This window comes from Cheilinus undulatus, linkage group 2 (assembly GCF_018320785.1).
Source record: "Cheilinus undulatus linkage group 2, ASM1832078v1, whole genome shotgun sequence".
Classification (NCBI taxonomy): Eukaryota; Metazoa; Chordata; class Actinopteri; order Labriformes; family Labridae; genus Cheilinus; species Cheilinus undulatus.
Window position 1 is genome coordinate 56,538,963 of NC_054866.1, and position 18,063 is coordinate 56,557,025.

At 42.1% G+C, this 18,063-nt stretch overlaps 1 protein-coding gene across 1 annotated transcript in view; it reads left to right on the plus strand.

Moving 5' to 3' along the window:
* The window catches only part of kirrel3b (kirre like nephrin family adhesion molecule 3b), a 322,138-nt gene that overhangs the window by 267,308 nt on the left and 36,767 nt on the right, over window positions 1-18,063 (plus strand). The window contains exons 7-9 of the mRNA XM_041809908.1: window positions 9,308-9,456; window positions 10,643-10,770; window positions 13,012-13,138. Of these exons, the coding sequence (XP_041665842.1) occupies window positions 9,308-9,456; window positions 10,643-10,770; window positions 13,012-13,138 (404 nt within the window). The remainder of the gene's footprint in view (window positions 1-9,307; window positions 9,457-10,642; window positions 10,771-13,011; window positions 13,139-18,063) is intronic.

Below are 18,063 nucleotides of genomic sequence, written 5' to 3' on the forward strand. Positions count from 1 at the left end.
AGAGCTGCTTTTGTGTGTGGGAGGTTTGAGAAACCCAGTGAAAAATAAATGGGAGGAAATCGATAGCAAAGAGAATTGTTGGGCTCTGAATCTTGTAATGGTACTGGGAAATGAAATGGATGTTACAACACACTCACAGGTGGCAAAACAGAGATGTTGCCTTTTTTGATGGATTCTGCCCTTTGAAAAAGAGAAGGAGGAGGGAGGGCAGCGATACTGTGGAAAACAAGGTTTGTATTTGATTGTGGAGCATACACAGGGTGTCTATTGCACCTGCAAAGGGATTTCACCTCTATTGTTATGGGACTGGATCATTGTTAGAATCAGACTGCTCCCCAGTGAATCCAAAGCTAAGATGCCGTGGCAGCTGAGATGACTTTTTAGTTTGACAAACTGCAGAATGAAAACAAAAGGTTGGAGGTTGAACGTCCCCTCTGTATGTCATTTATTTCTTCTTTCTTTCTCCTCTCTGGCGTTCCATCTGCTGTCTGGCTCTCTGTCATTGACACAATCGACTGTAGAATGAGATAATATCCGCACAGGCTAACTTTTTTGACACTTCAAGGTTATGGTCTCCACCAGTTCCCAGTTTCATGGTCATCCATTTAGATTTATCTGCAATTTGTAGGAGTACTTCAGGACTGCTGTGCATCACTGGAGTACAGGGCATGGAGGAGTGCAGACTTTTGGGCCTCATAATGCTTGCCTGAGAGGTTTCAACCAGGGAGAACCCCCCACAAATTCCCCCTCTGGAGAGTAATATCACAGAAGAGAGCAGGAAGCTGGTCAAGCAGTGTGGGGCCATTTTTCAGTGCTAACACACTCTGTCTACCCCAGATCAGATACAGCGCAAGGACAGAGTAGTTCTGAGATGGATGGCCTCTTTCCCGTCCTCTGGAGAGCCATCCTTTCCCAGTGTGCACTGCGCCACTTCGCCATCCTCTAATTCAATGGACACTTGAGACACAGAGCCAAGATAGTGTGGCTGTCGTCTGAGGCATGATGCTTTGGGCTGTCTGCAGCCACTCGTGCTTGCCACATCAGTCTGATACAGCAGTTTTCAAAGTGTGAGGCGGGCCTCCCCTGGGGGGCGCCACAGAACTTCAGGGGAGGCGTGGAACCATAAACCAGAAAAAAAAGTGATTTGCTTTGCTAACTTCTGCATGGTGCAAAATAAATAGACTTATAGTAACTTTAAGGCAGTGATACTCAACGTGTGATTATTAGTGGGTCTTTAATGTCTTCATTTCAAATATTATTCCCCCAGAAAACCTGAAAAAAGGGAAACTTTGTTGCCCCTTTACACCATTTTTTGACACTTTTTAATCCATTTAACTACCTTTTGTAATAAAATACCACCTTTTCCTACTTTTTGCCCATTTTTGTCACTTCTTTTTGCCACCTTTTTCCCATTTTTGCTCTTTTTTTAACCTTTTTTTTTTGCCATTTTTCACCCATTTATGCATCCTTTTGTCATTAAATTTCACTTTTTTCCTACTTTTTGCCCATTTTTGCAACTCTTGACTGCTTTTTTTTCTACTCATTTTTTTGCCTTGTTTCTGCCACCTTTGGACCATTTTTTTTGCCACCTGTTACTCATTTTTTTGTCACTTCTCACCCATCTTTCTTTCACTTTTTATCCCCATTTTTGCTCATTTTCACCCCTTTATTGTTGCTTTTTCACCATTTTTGCCATCTTTAACTTATTTTTAATGCTACTTTAAGCTGTTTTTGCCACTCTCCACCTCTTAGATTGTGGCTCTCTCAGAGGTATTTTTCAACAGTTTGGCTCTTTGGTTGAGTAACGCTGCTTTAAGGATTATCAGAGCAGAATAATCAGGTAGTATTGGCAATAAATTCATGACTGAAACCAAATAACTGATTACCTGGTAAAGACGGACGTTTAAGAACATTTGCAGACCAAAATATCAAAGATATAAAAATGTTAAAAATATTTAAAATTAGACAGAAATGTTTGAAAATATGGTTAAGTTTTTTTTTTTTTTTTTTTTAAGTCTGAATCTTTATGTGGGTGGGGGTCCACTGAATGAATAATTTTCTCTTAGGGGAGGCTCACTCTCACACACTTTGAAAACCCCTTGTTTAATAAATCTGTCTTTAAACATGAAAATGGAAATGAGATATGTTTCTGCACATGCCAGAAGCTTTCTTGTTAAGGAGAGAGTGAGGATGGAGGAAGTCAGGTGGTGTGGAGACAAGGGCTAGAAGATGAGAGTGATGCTGGAAGTGTGAATGATGTAAGAGTAATGGGTGTGTTGCAGCTGCTTCTCTGGGAATCAGCACTCTGAAGGGACAGACGAGAGGGTCGGAACATCTTCATTACTGTTCATAATGGTAGGAGGGCTAACCGGCGTACATCACAGTCTCTCAGCCATCCTCTGATGAAGACACAGAGGGTTTTTCTCAGATCTAAACAAGAACCCACCAGAGAGATGAGAAAGAAAAACAAACAAAGCAAATCTGGTCCCTTGTCTGCACATACAACCATGGGCAGAGCGACAACAAACCCCCTCCCCCTCCTTCACACGGCACTGCTGGAAATAACATCCCAGTCTTCCCACACTTAAATTAGCCGTGCTGTTCTTCCTCATGGATTGTTTGTTTGCTTTTGACTGACACTACAATCAGCACACCTTCCTTTTTTGCATTCCTTGGAGGTAGCTAATTGAAATATGCTGCAGCCTGTTTTTGGATGAGGCTTCTATCCCCCAGCCTCCTTCCTTTGCCAACATCAGCTGCAGACCAGTCTTAGCACCCATTACCAACTATCATAATCGCCTGAAAGATGGTATATGTCTCTTAAAACAGACGTAAATTTGTCTGTAAGAATCCTGAGCATCACAGGACTTTTAGGGAGATTTTATTTCTTTTTGGTGTACATCCGACATTTAAATGCTGTCATTCTTTATTCTTCTGTCCTGTAGAAGCCGTTCACCTTTTGAGTTTCAGTTCAACAGGAGAATACAGCAGATTAACTCGCTAATTTTAGCAGTAACCTGAAAAACCACACTTTAATGTGATTTACCCACAGTTCAGGAGAATAAAGTGGGGTATCAGGATGTGGCGAGGACTGTAGCCTCTATCAAAGGGCGCAGTGAGTAGAACCAGAAAACTTTTTAAGCATTTGTTGATTGCAAAGAGATGCTTGATCATCCCTGATGCATTTCAGGTACTCAGGGAATCAAAAGGCTGATTGGCTTTTGCCCCTGTGTTGAGCAGATGTGTGCCTCAAGTCTAAATGTTTGCTTCATCACAGAGGTTAGCTGCACTTTTAGGCTAAGAATACTGGCTAGGGTGAAGGAAGAGTTCTGCCCTTTCACTGTTTTACCTGTATGCATCAGAGCCTGCTGATCTGTGATTGGTTGGAACATTTCAGACTACAGATAATCTACCACAGCGATACTCAACGCGTGGCTCTTTTATGTCTTCATTTAAAATAATTTTCCAACAAAAAAACTCAAAAAAGGTCAACTTTGACCTCAGAAATGATCAGTTGAAGTCAGTTTGTTTACCACGCTTATACAGTAGACTTTGTCAACCTTAAATTTGTTGTCTTTATTTTTCCATTGCCCTTACTTGCAATTTTTACCCCTTTTTTCAAATTCTTTGCCACTTTTTTGATCCATTTTACTGCTCTTAGCCTATTTTTGCACCTCTGTTTTGTCACTGTTTGCCCTTTTGTGACACTTTTATCCTGCTTTTGCATTTGCCCATCTAAGCTGCCTTTTGCCATAAAATACCTCCTTTTTGCATCTTTGCCACTCTTTGCTGGTTTTGCCCATTTTCCTCAGCTTTTTGCTGATTTTTACCCATGCTGTTTGAACATTTTTGCCACCTATTACTCATTTTTTGTCACTTCTCCCCCATTTTTGTCCCTTTCTGCCCTTTTCCCCACCTCTTCTCTCCACTTTGGTTGCTTTTTACCCAATTGTTGCAATTTTATGCCTAGTTTTCCCCTTTTTCACCCATTTTCTCCACCAATAAGTTATTTTTAATGCTACTTCAACCCATTTTTGCCTCTTTTCACCACTTGGATTGGAGCTCTTGCAACTTTATTTTTTTTTTTAACAATTTGGCTGTTTGGTTGAGCAGAGTTGAGTAACACTGATCTACCATGTGAAACTGAAGTCTGATAACCTCCTGAGACCTGAGTTTTTTGTTTGGAAATCATTTTTAGTTTCCCCCACTTATCTGAGATAAGAAAGACCTGATAACTTAAAAAAATCAGCCTTGTCTATGAACAGGAATTTCTTAAAAAATGTTCCTTTCCAAAAGCCAAACAAATTCCCTAAATTAAAAAAAAGAATGTTCTTAAATATATTTTTAAAGAATACCACAAAAAGTACCCCAAAAGTTCTCTGAATAGTCCTAATTTTTTTTTAGAAAAATGTATCATAAAGCCTACACATTCCAATAAAAGATTTCCTAAAAAATCATGTAAATTCCTGACATTTTTCAAGCAAATTTCCCAAAATTCAAAGACAATTTACCCTAAAATTCCTAAGCAACTTCTTTGGATTTTTTATTTTAAATAAATAAAAAATGAAAAATTTCCAAGAAAATGACTGAAAGATCCAAACAAATCAAAAAACCCTGAAAAATCCATTAAGACTTCAAAGGACACCCCCAACCCCCCAAATTGCCAATCAAATTCTCAGAATTTATGAATTAATTTCCCACATGCCCATAAAAGTGCCAAAAAGGCTATTTTTCCTTTAAAATTTAAAACCTTTATAATTTCCAACTAAATTCCCCGAAAATATCTAAACATCAAATTATCCTGACATTTCAAGCAAATTACCTAAACTTCAATGAAAATTCTGGAGAAATATTTAAAAAATTCTAGCAGCAGAAATAATTATTATGTTGTAGAAGAGCCAAAACGTGATGTCCACATATGTGCATGCAGGACCTTAGGAGGATAAAGCTGAAAGCCATGATAGCTGGGTAAGGATTTTACTTTTTCTGTAGGATCTGTAAATAGAGATGAGCTGCACACATACAGTACTAGTAAAAAGCAGTGGTACTTTAAGAGTTTACAAATAAAATACAAAACTCCATCCAGGTTAAGTCCAATCCCAATTCAAAATCGAAATGTAATTAGTTTAGTAATTCTCTGAAAATTGTTGAATTATACCCTGATGTGCACCATTACAGCAAACATACCGATCAATATGACCTTGATGGAAATTACAAAGGAAAGTTAGCACTGCAGCTAACAACTCTCTCATTACTCTCAAAGTTTGGAAAGTCTCTCCTCACCAAGCCCAAAAAGTGGTTTTCTTACTTTCCTCTGTTCAAGATTAATGGTACACCTTTTGTCTTTGTTTTCTACAAACTATTGACAAGTCTGTGTGGCTAAGTGAAATTCCCTGGCAGAACATGAAGCCTGTAATTTATGACCATGCCAGAATGACAGCAGGCCATTACTAAACAAGCACATTTATTTTATATTCCACTGAGAATTCAACAGTCATCACTTTCATCATGCAGGTAAGGGGGAATGGAGCTGCAGTACGCTGTGTCTAACCATGCTGATAATAATTGTGGGGCCTGATTTACTGCAGGTCTTGATGCTGATGGCACAGATACCTGCCTAATTTAATTGTAACTGTTTTATAGCCTTAATCACATTCAGCAAATAAACCCCCCACTCCCTCCTCCACGTCTCCTTCATCCTCTGCTTCCATTAATGGCAGCCCTGTTTATCTGTAACAGTGTTAGCTTACAGATGAACATGCAAAATGCACACAGACACACAACAACACGCTCACAGTGTAGCGTACGAAGTTCTCACCTCCTGTCTGAAACAAATCCCTGAACAGGATACAGCAGTGTAAAGTGAATAAGCAAGTGGGTAAGCATGCGATGGCCCTTCTCACCTCCCAAAGGGACTGCAGGTGTTTGCATTACCCCGGGCAAGCTATGTTTAGACATGAGTCTTGGACAGGACCCAGCACTCCAACAGAGCTTCCTTGCTCCCAGTGGACGACGGCATGCTGTCTGTGCTTCTTCTAACAATGTCAAGGGCTTCAAACCTGGCAGCAACAACATCCAGTCAGGAGCAGCCGGCTGCCCGAAAACACCTGTGCTTACACCATCACCACACCAACAGCATCAGCTGGTGGAGACAGAGGCAGGATGGATGGATGCATGGATGGATGGATGGATGCATTAATGCATGGATAGATGGATGCATGGATGGATGGATGGATGGATGGATGGGTGGGTGGAAGCATGGATGGATGCATGGATGGATGGAAGCATTGGTGAATGGATGGATGGATGGATGCATGGATAAATGGATGGATGGACGGATGCATGGATGGATACATTAATGCATGGATGGATGGATGCATGGATGGATACATTAATGCATGGATGGATGGCTGGATGCATGGATGCGTGGATTGATGCATGGATAAATGGATGGATGGACGGATGCATGGATGGATGGATAGATGCATGGATGGAATGATGGATGCATGGATGGATGGATGCATGGATGCAGCTATGGATGCATGGATGGATGTATGGATGCATGGATGGATGGATGCATGGATGGATGCAAGGATAGATTAATGCATGGATGGATGGTTGCATGAATGCATGGATGGATGGATGGATGGATGGAAGCATGGGTGAATGGATGCTTCGATGGATGCCTGGATAAATGGATGGATGGATGATGGATAGATGGATGGAAGGATGGATGCATGAATCGATGGATGGATGGATACAAGGATAGATGAATAGATGGATGGATGGATGGATGCATGAATGCATGCATGGACTGATGGATGGATGGATGCATGGGTGAATGGATGCGTAGATGGATGCCTGGATAAATGGATGGATGGATGGATGGATGCATGGATGGATGGATGGATGGATGGATGGATGCATGGATGGATGGATGCATGGATGGGTGGATGGGTCATTGGATGCGTGGATAGGTGCATGTATTAATGGATGGATGGACAGATGCATTGATGGATGGATGGATGCATGGATGGATGCATGGATGAAAGGATGATGCATTGATGGATGGATGGATGGATGGATGCATGGATGGATGCAAGGATAGATGGATGGATGGATGGATGGATGAATGGATTGATGGATGGATACAAGGATAGATGAATGGATGGATGGATGGATGCATGAATCCATGCATGGACTGATGGATGGATGGATGCATGGGTGTATGGAAGTGTGGATGGATGCCTGGATAAATGGATGGATGGATGGACGGATGCATGGATGGATCGATGGATGCATGAATGGATGGGTGGGTGGATGCATTGATGGATGGATGGATGGATGGATGCACGGATGGATGCATGGATGGATGGATGGATGCATGCATTGATGGATGGATGGATGCATGGATGGATGCATGAATGGATGGATGGATGGATGCATTGATGGATGGATGGATGCATGGATGGATGGATGGATGCATGCATGGATAGATGCATGGATGGATGGATAGATGCATGGATGGATGGATGCATTGATGGATGGATGGATGCATGGATGGATGGATGGATGGATGGATGGATGCATGCATGGATAGATGCATGGATGGATGGATGGATGCATTGATGGATGGATGGATGCATGCATGGATAGATGCATGGATGGATGGATGGATGCATGGATGGATGGATGGATGGATGCATGGATGGATGGATGCATGCATGGATAGATGCATGGATGGATGGACTGATGCATTGATGGATGGATGGATGCATGGATGGATGGATGGATGGATGGATGGAGTGATGCAGTGGTGGATGGATGGATGGATGGATGCATTGATGGATGGATGGATGGATGGATAGATGCATGGATGGATGGATGGAAATTAAATTCGACTTGCCTCCTTTTTTTAGGTATACTTTTATAACTGCACATTAACAGAAATACCTCATCAACTAATCAGATGGCAGGAACCATTTAGCCCTATCTGGAGCTGTCCTAATATGTGTAAAGGCCACCATTCACTGGTTCCTGCCATATGATTGGCTGATTACAAATTTGTGTCAATTAGCAGTGAATTAAGTGTTGGATGAGTATGATACAGAAAAATGCATCAACAGTAAAATAATGGTTTTCACATAGTTGTTTTCCAGTCTCATTATAATACACAGGATTTTCTGGCATATGCTTCTCTGCTACTGATGAGGCTTTTATGCTCTATCCTATGCCATGACTATAGGGTATTCTTCTGTTTATACTCACTGACACAGACTGCATAGAGAAAGTTCTACATCAGACAGACCAAAACACCAGTCTGCCCTATTTTCTACATTTTTGGAAACACAGGTGTTGCAGAGCCCTTAGCAATATCCTTGTACAACAAGAAGAGAAACTCAGGGAAAACTCTGCTGCTGGATAAAAGCGGAGAAAAATCCCATGAAGCCCAATTAGAATTCTGCTTCACTTCACTTACTGATTGAATGAGGTAATCTGTTCTCATTTAAATGATAGCATTTCAGTCAAGCAAGGGACCAGCTTAGTCATGGAAAACAAATGAGTTCCCTATCCCGTGAAAACTGCTCTCAGCACTGCCAGGAATATAAAGCGGAGACATGCAGCGAGTCCGCTCTCATTGTTTTCATTCACAAGCATGCAACCACGTCTCTATTGAGCAGGACAGCAGTGTTTAGATGGACTGTAAGTCCCAGAGAACTGTCTACATTTCCAAAGAGACCATACATCCATAGATGCCTTCAGTCACTTTTATGAATGGGCCTTGTCTGTGGTAGCAGCAGAGAGCAATCCACATCAGGCAGAGCGAGACGCCGCTGCCCGTGACATCACAGAACTTTCATCTGAACACGAGGGGAGTGCCTGTACTCCTGTCACAGGAGCCATCAGTCACAAACACAAACAGATGTTCTTTTTGTGATCCCGTGTCAATTTATTAACATCAGCTGTTGTGTGCAATACAGTGTGTGTCAAGCAACGTCTTCATAGGTGGGGGAGCTTCCTATTTGTCATTCTGTGATTTGTTTTTCTTAGCTGGCACTCTGTGCTGCTCTCTCTGCCTGCCGTAATGAGGAACGTGCTGTCTGCTCCCAGTCGCCAGGGAGCTTGTCACAGCATGGAGGGCTGCCACAGAAATATGCTGAAGCTAGCACAGAAGATCCTGCACAAGGAGGAGGATTTTTCACACAAAAGGATGCAATTGACATAAGGAGGTTTGAAAGCCTGTCTTAATGCTGTTTCCCCTCTCCCATTATTTTTCCATTTCTCCCATCTCTAATCCTCACACTAGGTGGGCCAAAGGAGGAAGTATAATCAAGGAGGTCTCTGGAGACACCTACGAGGTCATGGTGGACCACTCCTTCTTCTCAGAACCGGTTTCCTGTGAAGTCACCAACCCTCTAGGCAGCACAAACATCAGCCGCAACGTTGACGTCTACTGTAAGTGGCTCCTTCAGCAACCCTCCATGAATGCATGGATGTTTAAATGAGTTAGGGCTGTCTGTGCACTGTTACTGCCTTCAGTCACTGACTTAACTGCATGTTTCAAATCCAATCATTTTTATTTTTAAGTCCACATAGACAAGCAGGGTTTCCCAGTGTGTTGATTTGTGATTTAAATGAAGTCAAAGAGATTATTTTATGACCTTTTTGAATGGGCGTTGGGCTGCTAATACATATGCAGATATTTTCTATAGTTTTATAGACAGATAAATTCTTACTTTTTATAACTGTAACAGGATGTGTCTTTTTTGAGGCTTCCATCTATTAAAGGTTTAGGCCCTCTGGAACATGGAAACCACCCAGACTCAGTGCTGCCCACTTCCACATCCTCCTTCTCAATAACTTCTTACTCTGCTCAGTAAAAACAGCCCCTCGTATGGCGTAGTACATTTCTCATAATGAGGGAGAAATGCATTTAATTGTGCATATCCACATTCACGCTGGAGCCAACTCTGGAGTGCAGATAGATCGCCTCCTTGGATCCCAGAGCACATGTGCTTTCTGGAGGTGCACTTTTAAGTGCGTTTCTCCCGCATTATGAGAACTGTATGAATGAAACAGAAGGTCATTTTCTGTTCTTAATACGCCTTATGAGGGGACGTTTTCATCGTACAAACTTGTGGGCTGACATAAAAAATGCTGTTCATGAGGCAAAACCAAGAAATACAGAGGAATTGTCAAACGTAGTACGATTGTCCTGGGCTGCAATACCTGTTGACCAGTGCCAGAAGTTGGTCGACTCCATGTAACACAGATGTGAAGCAGTTTTCAGAAACCGTGGTTATGCAACTAAATATTAGTTTAGGATTCTCAGGAAAGTTGAATCTTCAGGCATTTCTTAGTTTATACAGTACATTTTTGAGTTTGTAAAGAAAGATGTCAACACTGCTATTTTTTTTAACATTATATTTCTTGACTTTCTGTCAAATATTTTCAAATTCAATTACTTTTTCCAATTTTCTTGCTTTGAAATAGAATGTGCAGTGTCCCCAGTGCATTTGTGTTCATTAAAATACAATTTATTTGAAGAATTTTGAGGTTTACTCACCTTTTTAAACACACTGCTATTATTATGAACATAACTATATTTGCTGTAGCAGCTTCTGATGTCTGTTTTCAACAGTCGGACCCAGAATGGCAGCAGAGCCTCAGTCCTTGCAGGTGGACCTTGGGTCTGATGCTGTGTTCAACTGTGCCTGGACAGGAAATCCCTCTCTAACCATCGTATGGATGAAGAGGGGGTCTGGAGTGGTAAGTGTCATGTAGGCCATTCTTCCAGTAGACTCAGATCTGTTTTTCTGGTTCTGCTTGAGGTTTCTGACCGTTAAATCTTCACACTAACAATGCTAAACACTGCTAATGCTGCTGATTAAATTTGGGTCTTTATAATGATATATCAAAGAGAACAGACCTGGTCTGGTTGTTCCCCGCGGTGGATCTAAGAACATCTGGTGTCTGCTGGTCTCGGTGGTGGTAAAGGAGCATCAGATTTGACTGATAAAGCCAGAATAAGCTCAGTAGCTTCTTCAGCATGAACCCACCATTGTTGTTTTGGTTGGATATGTGCATGCGAGGTAAGCTACTTTATGTGTGGCGTAATCATTTCAAGAAAGATGCGGTTGGATGTCGACATGGACATGAAACGGTACACGTTTACAGATTTGTTCACTTTGGGACCCGGTTTCAAAAAGTAACGTTTACAGCCTCCGTGTGGATGAAACACAGATACGACAGAAAACGTGTGTATACACTCCTGAATCTGTCTCCATGTGGATGGGGCCTGAACTCCACATTAAATCTGTCCCAACAAAAGCAGCAGACTAACACAAAGCTAGATGCTAGAGACCCCCAGAGCCTGAATGATGCTACCAAGCAGTCGAAGCTCGCTTTTCAACAACAGCCACAGGTAAACACAGACGCTGAGATAAACAGGCTGTAGCAGCAGATATAGCGGAGGAAATGTTCCCTACTGTGGTCTGGACCGATTTCTATGTGAGGGGCTGTTTTGGTCTGATTTTCCCCTTTTTAGTATTAAAGCTTACATATTTTACCCTTTTAAAGGGATACTTCAACATTTTGGCAAATTCGCCTATTGCCATAATCCCATAGTCTTAGTAATAGATTTGTTTCCTTTTTTTGCTTTCACTCATCAAACTCACATTCACCACGCTATGAAATAATCAATTGCGTGTAAATGCAATTACTGGAGCCACATGTGGCTCTTTTATGTCTTCATTTCAAACATTATTCTCATTTTTGCCACTTTTATCCTGCTTTTTGTTATTTTTTGCCCCCTTTTTTTCAAATGTTTGCCCATTTCAGCTGCCTTTTGCAATTAAATGCCAAATAATTTCCATTTTGCCACTCTTCAATGCGTTTTGCCCATTTCCCCACCTTTTTGCAGATTTTTGCCCATTTTAGTCACTTTTCACTCATGTTTCTCCATGTTTTTGCAACTTTTGGACCATTTTTGCCACCTGTAACAAATTTTTTTTTTGCCTCTTCTCACCCTTTTTGCCACATTTCTCACAGTTTTTGCTGCGTTTTGCCTATTTTTGCCACTTCTTTATGTCACTTTTCACCCATTCTTGAACCTTTTATCCTGCTTTTTGCATTTTTTTGCCCTCTTTTGCCTGTTTGCCACTTCTCAGCCGTTAATCTGCCTTTTGAAGTCAAATTCCACTCAATTCCAACTTTTTCACCTTTTTTTCTGATTTTTTCCCATTTTACTCGCTTTTCACTCATTTTTCTCCACTTTTTTGCCTCTTTTGGACCATTTTTGCTACTTGTTACTCATATTTTGCCATTTCTTAACCATTTTTTTGCCACTGTACCCCCAGTGTTTTCACCTTCTTGCCTATTTTTGCCACCTCTCGCCCACTTAAGCTGCCTTTTGCAGTTAAGTGCCACTTTTTACCCATTTTTCCACCTTTTTTGTCAGATTTTTGCCACTTTCTGACTATTTTTTGCCAGCTTTTACTTATTTCTTGGTCACTTCCCACCCATTTTTGCCACATTCTGCCCTTTTTTTGCCACGTTTCTCCCAGTGTTTGCTGCTTTTTGACCACTTTTGCCAGCTTTAACTTGTTTTAATTGCCACTTTGGTTGAGCAGGGATGAGTAACACTGGTTTAAAGGGTGATTTTATGGTGGAGCCTGAATCCTCGTGGAGTCCCGATGTCTCCACTTAGAGCCCTTGGCTCATGCTGAACTTGCTCTGTGGCACACCCCTGCTCTCATGTCAAACCTGTTGATTTGATTTTGAACTCAGACTCATTTCACCTTTCCCTCCGTCGACATAGAAGCCTAAAGTGGCCCCCTTTCCTCCTCTGAGCTCAGACCCTAAATTGGATTTTAATAATAGAGGAGAGGTGCCCTTTAGGTTATTAAATGGTCCGTGTGCTGCTCTCCTCTTTTCCCCTGTCTTGCTATCTTACATGCAAAGGTGCCTTTGCTGTCACTGCATTTGATAATCTCTGGCTTTTTCCCGCAGGTTCTTAGCAACGAGAACATCCTGACACTGAAATCCGTGAGACAGGAGGACGCAGGGAAATATGTGTGCCGAGCCGTGGTCCCACGTGTGGGAGCGGGGGAGAAGGAAGTTTCTCTCACCGTCAATGGTAAGCTTCATTACTGATAAGTCTCTCACACAGCAGCTCTACAAAAGCTGTCTGATTTGTGCTCATACAAGTGTGAATCTTCAGGTCAGAGGTCAGCTACAGCAAGAAGGCAGCGATTTATCACAGGAGTCAATATTCTCCTTTCACTATGGTTCACAAAAGCCCTCTGTCCATGGAGCTTCCAGCAGGTTCTGAGGGCACAGTGGAGTGTAAATGAAGTCAGTCTCCACCAGCGCCAACCTCCAGAGCCAGATCGGCCCTGAGTGGACCAGGTCTGAGGTTTGGCCGTAGCTGCAGATCGTGTCATGACGCGTTTCTGCTGACATTCACAGAGCGTTGGCCGCTAACTTCTCCTCCCACATTATAGATGGAAGATTCCAGTAACTCAAACTGAAGACAACAAATATTCAATTCTGCTTCGTAGCCAGAAACATATTTTTATGGCCCAGCATGCCCAAAGGTCTGATGAATATTAACCGTGTCTCCCATGGGGTTTTTAAATACGCTCAGGTCTGGAATTTCAAGGTCTTTTCAATCAAATGAATGTTCTTAGCTTTAGCTTAGCTTTTTTTCTCTCAGTGGATATTCAGGAGAAAAACATTCCAACGTTCCATACCTGCCGTCTGTCTGAGAACATTTCCAGAGGACTCTCTCTCTCTTTCAGGAATTTTCACTGACCAAAACAAGATGCATTGTGGTATATAGATGTGTTCAAGTTTTTTCTTCTATTCAGTCTGACTTTTTTAAACTCAGGAGTGAAAGTCCTAAGAATGTGCAGACATAACAGCGCTGAAGCTCAGCTGGTGCATCAAACCCCACCTTACACCTGCGGTCTTTATCTAACAGCTGATTCTACCATCACAGACCAGGAGCTTCTGCAAACACATTTTGAAAATGTTTTATTTTGAACAGGCTTTTGTGATGATTGAGAGGTTTTAGAGTTGACCGCTAGACGGCAATACTGGTTCATGTTGAGCATTGTAAGACATGTTGACAATAAGGCAGAAAAACAAGAAGAAGTAATGCAACGTGTAACCCATGGAGACAATAAACAAAAAGCCTGCATGAAGAAACAAAAAGACTAAGCCATTTTTTGCACACCAACCAAACAAAACATGGTACCAGGAGTAAAATAAGCTGTGTGGAGTTTTGTGAAGGCAACATGGATACTTTGAAGCCACCGGAGAGTTTGAAGCTCATGGGAAATGTCGACAGCAATTGGTGCACCTTCAAGCAGCAGTTCAAGCTGTACATCGCGGCCATGGGACTGGAAGCCAAGCCAGATGCTAGAAAGGTAGCATTACTGCTAACCGTAGCGGGCCCACAAGCTATCAAAGTGTACAATACGTTTGTGTTTGAGAGTGCGGATGACAAGAGTGTGCTGGCTAAAGTGCTTGAAAAGTTCAACACTCACTGCTCTCCTAAGAAGAACGAGACATACGAGAGATATGTTTTTCGGTCAAGAGTGAAGCAGCAGCATGAGACGTTTGATAGCTTCTTGACGGACTTAAAACTTAAAGCACGGTCATGTAACTTTTCAACTCTGAAGGACTCCATGATTCGAGACCAGATTGTTTTTGGTGTGGATGATACGAAACTCAGAGAACGGCTTCTGAGGGAAACAGAGTTGACACTGGATGCCACTGACAAAAGTGACGCTGTAGCTGTGAGTGTTGTCTCAGGAAAAGGTGGGAGAGGCACACAGACCCGACCTGCACAACGGACTGAGGACGCTCTGTTTAACTGCAAGTGTTGTGGCTCACAGCATAAACCAAGACAGTGTCCAGCGTTTGGTAAGCAATGCTCTCAGTGTCAAGGAAAGAATCACTTTGCTAAACAGTGTTTCTCCAAAAGAAAAGAGAAAAACAAAGGAAGATCTGTAAGCATAGTAGAAGAAACTGATCTCAGTGAAACGTTCTTTGTTGGCATGGTGAACTGTGAAAATGAGCCAACAAGTGAAATTAATGCCATAAATGAGGATAAATGGATAGCACCACTGCAAATCAACGGGACAAAAGTCACAGTGAGGTTAGACACTGGTGCAAAAGCAAACCTGATCAGCATGTCAGACATAAAAGAAATGAGAGTAAAACCAAAAATACAGAAGAAAACAGCAGATCTCAAAGACTACAATGGACAAAGAATTGAGTGTTTAGGTACGTGCAAGCTAAGAGTAACAGCAAAGGAAAAGTGCATCACCTGCTCTTCAGTGTTGTTCCTGAAAGACTTGATTCACTGCTGGGTGATAAAGCTTGTGAAGACTTGGGACTGGTTAAAAGAGTTTATCTCATTACCTCAACTGTGAGTGCACCAAATGACTCTGTTGATTCTATTGTGAACACATATGCTGATGTATTCCAAGGGTTTGGTGTATTGCCATTTACATACAAAATTCAGCTCAAAGAGAATGCACAACCAGTTGTACATCCTGCACGTAGAGTTCCAGCACCACTGAGAGAAAGCCTCAAGAAAGAACTGGACAGGATGACTACACTAGGTGTGATAAGAAAAGTTGAAGAACCAACAGACTGGGTCAATTCTATGGTGTGCACTAAGAAAAAAAATGGTGACCTAAGAATATGTATGGACCCAAAAGATCTGAATGAGAACATTAAACGTGAACATTACCAGATACCAAAGCGTGAGGAAATCACCAGTGAAATGGCGGGTGCAAGGTATTTCTCAAAACTTGACGCATCACAAGGCTTCTGGCAGATAAAGCTAGATGAAAGTAGCACAAAGTACTGCACTTTTAATACACCCTTTGGCAGGTATTGCTTCCTGAGACTGCCATTTGGCATAATTTCTGCCTCTGAGATATTTCATAGAGCAATGGAGAACATTATCGAGGGGATTGATGGTGTCAGAGTGTATGTTGACGACATCGTCATCTGGGGTCCCACCCTTCAAGAGCACAATAAGAGGCTGACTAAAGCTCTACAGCGGATACGGAAGTATGGGCTGAAGCTCAACAAAAACAAATGTCAGTTTGGAGCTCAGGAAATTGTCTTTCTCGGAGACAAGCTGTCCACACAAGGTGTTCAACCAGACCAAGACAAAATAAATGCCATCCAGAACATGCCAAGTCCAACAGACAAGACGGGTGTCCTGTGCATCGTGGGAATGGTGAACTTTATAGGTAAATTTATTCCCAACCTGTCTGCAAAGACATCATGCATCCGTGAACTTCTACACAAAGAGAATGAGTTCAAATGGACTTCCAAACATGAGCATGAGTGGCAACAACTGAAAAATACACTAAGAACTGCACCTGTGCTGACATTCTTTGATCCTACAAAGAAAATCAAGGTGTCAACAGATGCTTCCAAGAATGGAATAGGGGCAGTACTCCTACAAGCTGAAGGTGAGCATTGGAAACCAGTAGCCTATGCATCTAGGTCCATGACAGAAGCTGAGTGCAGATATGCTCAAATAGAAAAAGAGTGTCTTGGTTTAGTGTTTGGCCTAGAGAGGTTCCATTCATACATATATGGCCTCCCTACCTTCACTGTAGAGACAGACCACTGACCGTTAGTTGCCATAGTTAAGAAAAACCTGAATGAAATGACACCAAGAATTCAGCGTTTAATGATGAAAATGCAGAGATATGACTTTGAACTCATCTACACACCTGGAAAGCACCTGATACTCGGAGATGCTCTCTCACGAGCACCCACAGGAGATAGTGTGAGCACAACAGAAGAGGATGTTCAAACCCATGTGAAGATGATATCCACTGTACTTCCTGTTTCTGACACAAAGTCTAAAGAAATAGCTGAAGAAACAGCAAAAGACACAGAGCTGCAACAGGTCATTGAAAACATGACAAATGGATGGCTTCTAGGTTCCTCTCCACTCTTCTATCACATCAGAGGTGAGCTCAGTATGGCTGATGGACTGTTACTGAAACAAAACAGAATCACCATCCCACAAAGCCTAAGACAGGACATACTTCAGAGGATCCACGAAGGTCATCTAGGTGTCGAGAAATGTAAAAGGAGGGCAAGGGACAGTGTTTTCTGGCCTGGTATTAACAAAGACATTGAGAGACTGATAAGCAGATGTGACACATGCCAGAAACAGAAACAAGTAAACCAAAGAGCCCATGATGATAGCTGAGGTTCCAACAGAACCATGGTGCAAAGTAGGAATGGACTTGTTTCATCTCAAAGGTAAAGACTATTTGGTAGTTATTGACTATCACTCTAACTTTCCTGAAATGGCATTGCTATCAAACACACCATCAGTCTGTGTCATCACACAAGTTAAATCCATTTTTGCAAGACACGGCATACCAAACATAGTGGTGAGTGACAATGGACCATGCTTTAACAGTAGAGAGTGGCAGCAGTTTGCAAGAAAGTATAAGTTCAAGCATATAACCTCAAGTCCACTGTATGCACAATCTAATGGAAAAGCTGAAAAAGGAGTGCACATTCTCAAACAACTCCTAAAGAAAGCTGATGACAGCCAGTCAGATCCATACTTGGCTCTACTCAACTACAGAGCATCACCTCTTGAGTGTGGACTATCACCTGCTGAGCTGTTGATGAACAGAAAACTACGTTCTACACTGCCGAGCTACTCAGAGCAAAAGATACGTCCAAAGCTTCAAAAAAGGCTGTAGACAAAAGATGAAGCAGAAATCATTCTATGACAGAACAGCCAAGCCGCTTTCACCACTATCCAGCAATGATACAGTGAAGATCGAGGATCCTGTTGGTTGGAGAACGAAAGCCACTGTTCTTCAAGAGGTAGCTCCACGATCTTTCACGGTAAGAACGGAGGAAGGACAAATCCTTAGGAGGAATCGCCGCAGTTTGCTGAAAATGAAAGAGACTGTCAAAGAGCCCAATGAGAATGACAGTGAGTCTCATACTGAGTTCCCACATGCTGCAGACAACAGCACAGAAATGCACATTCCA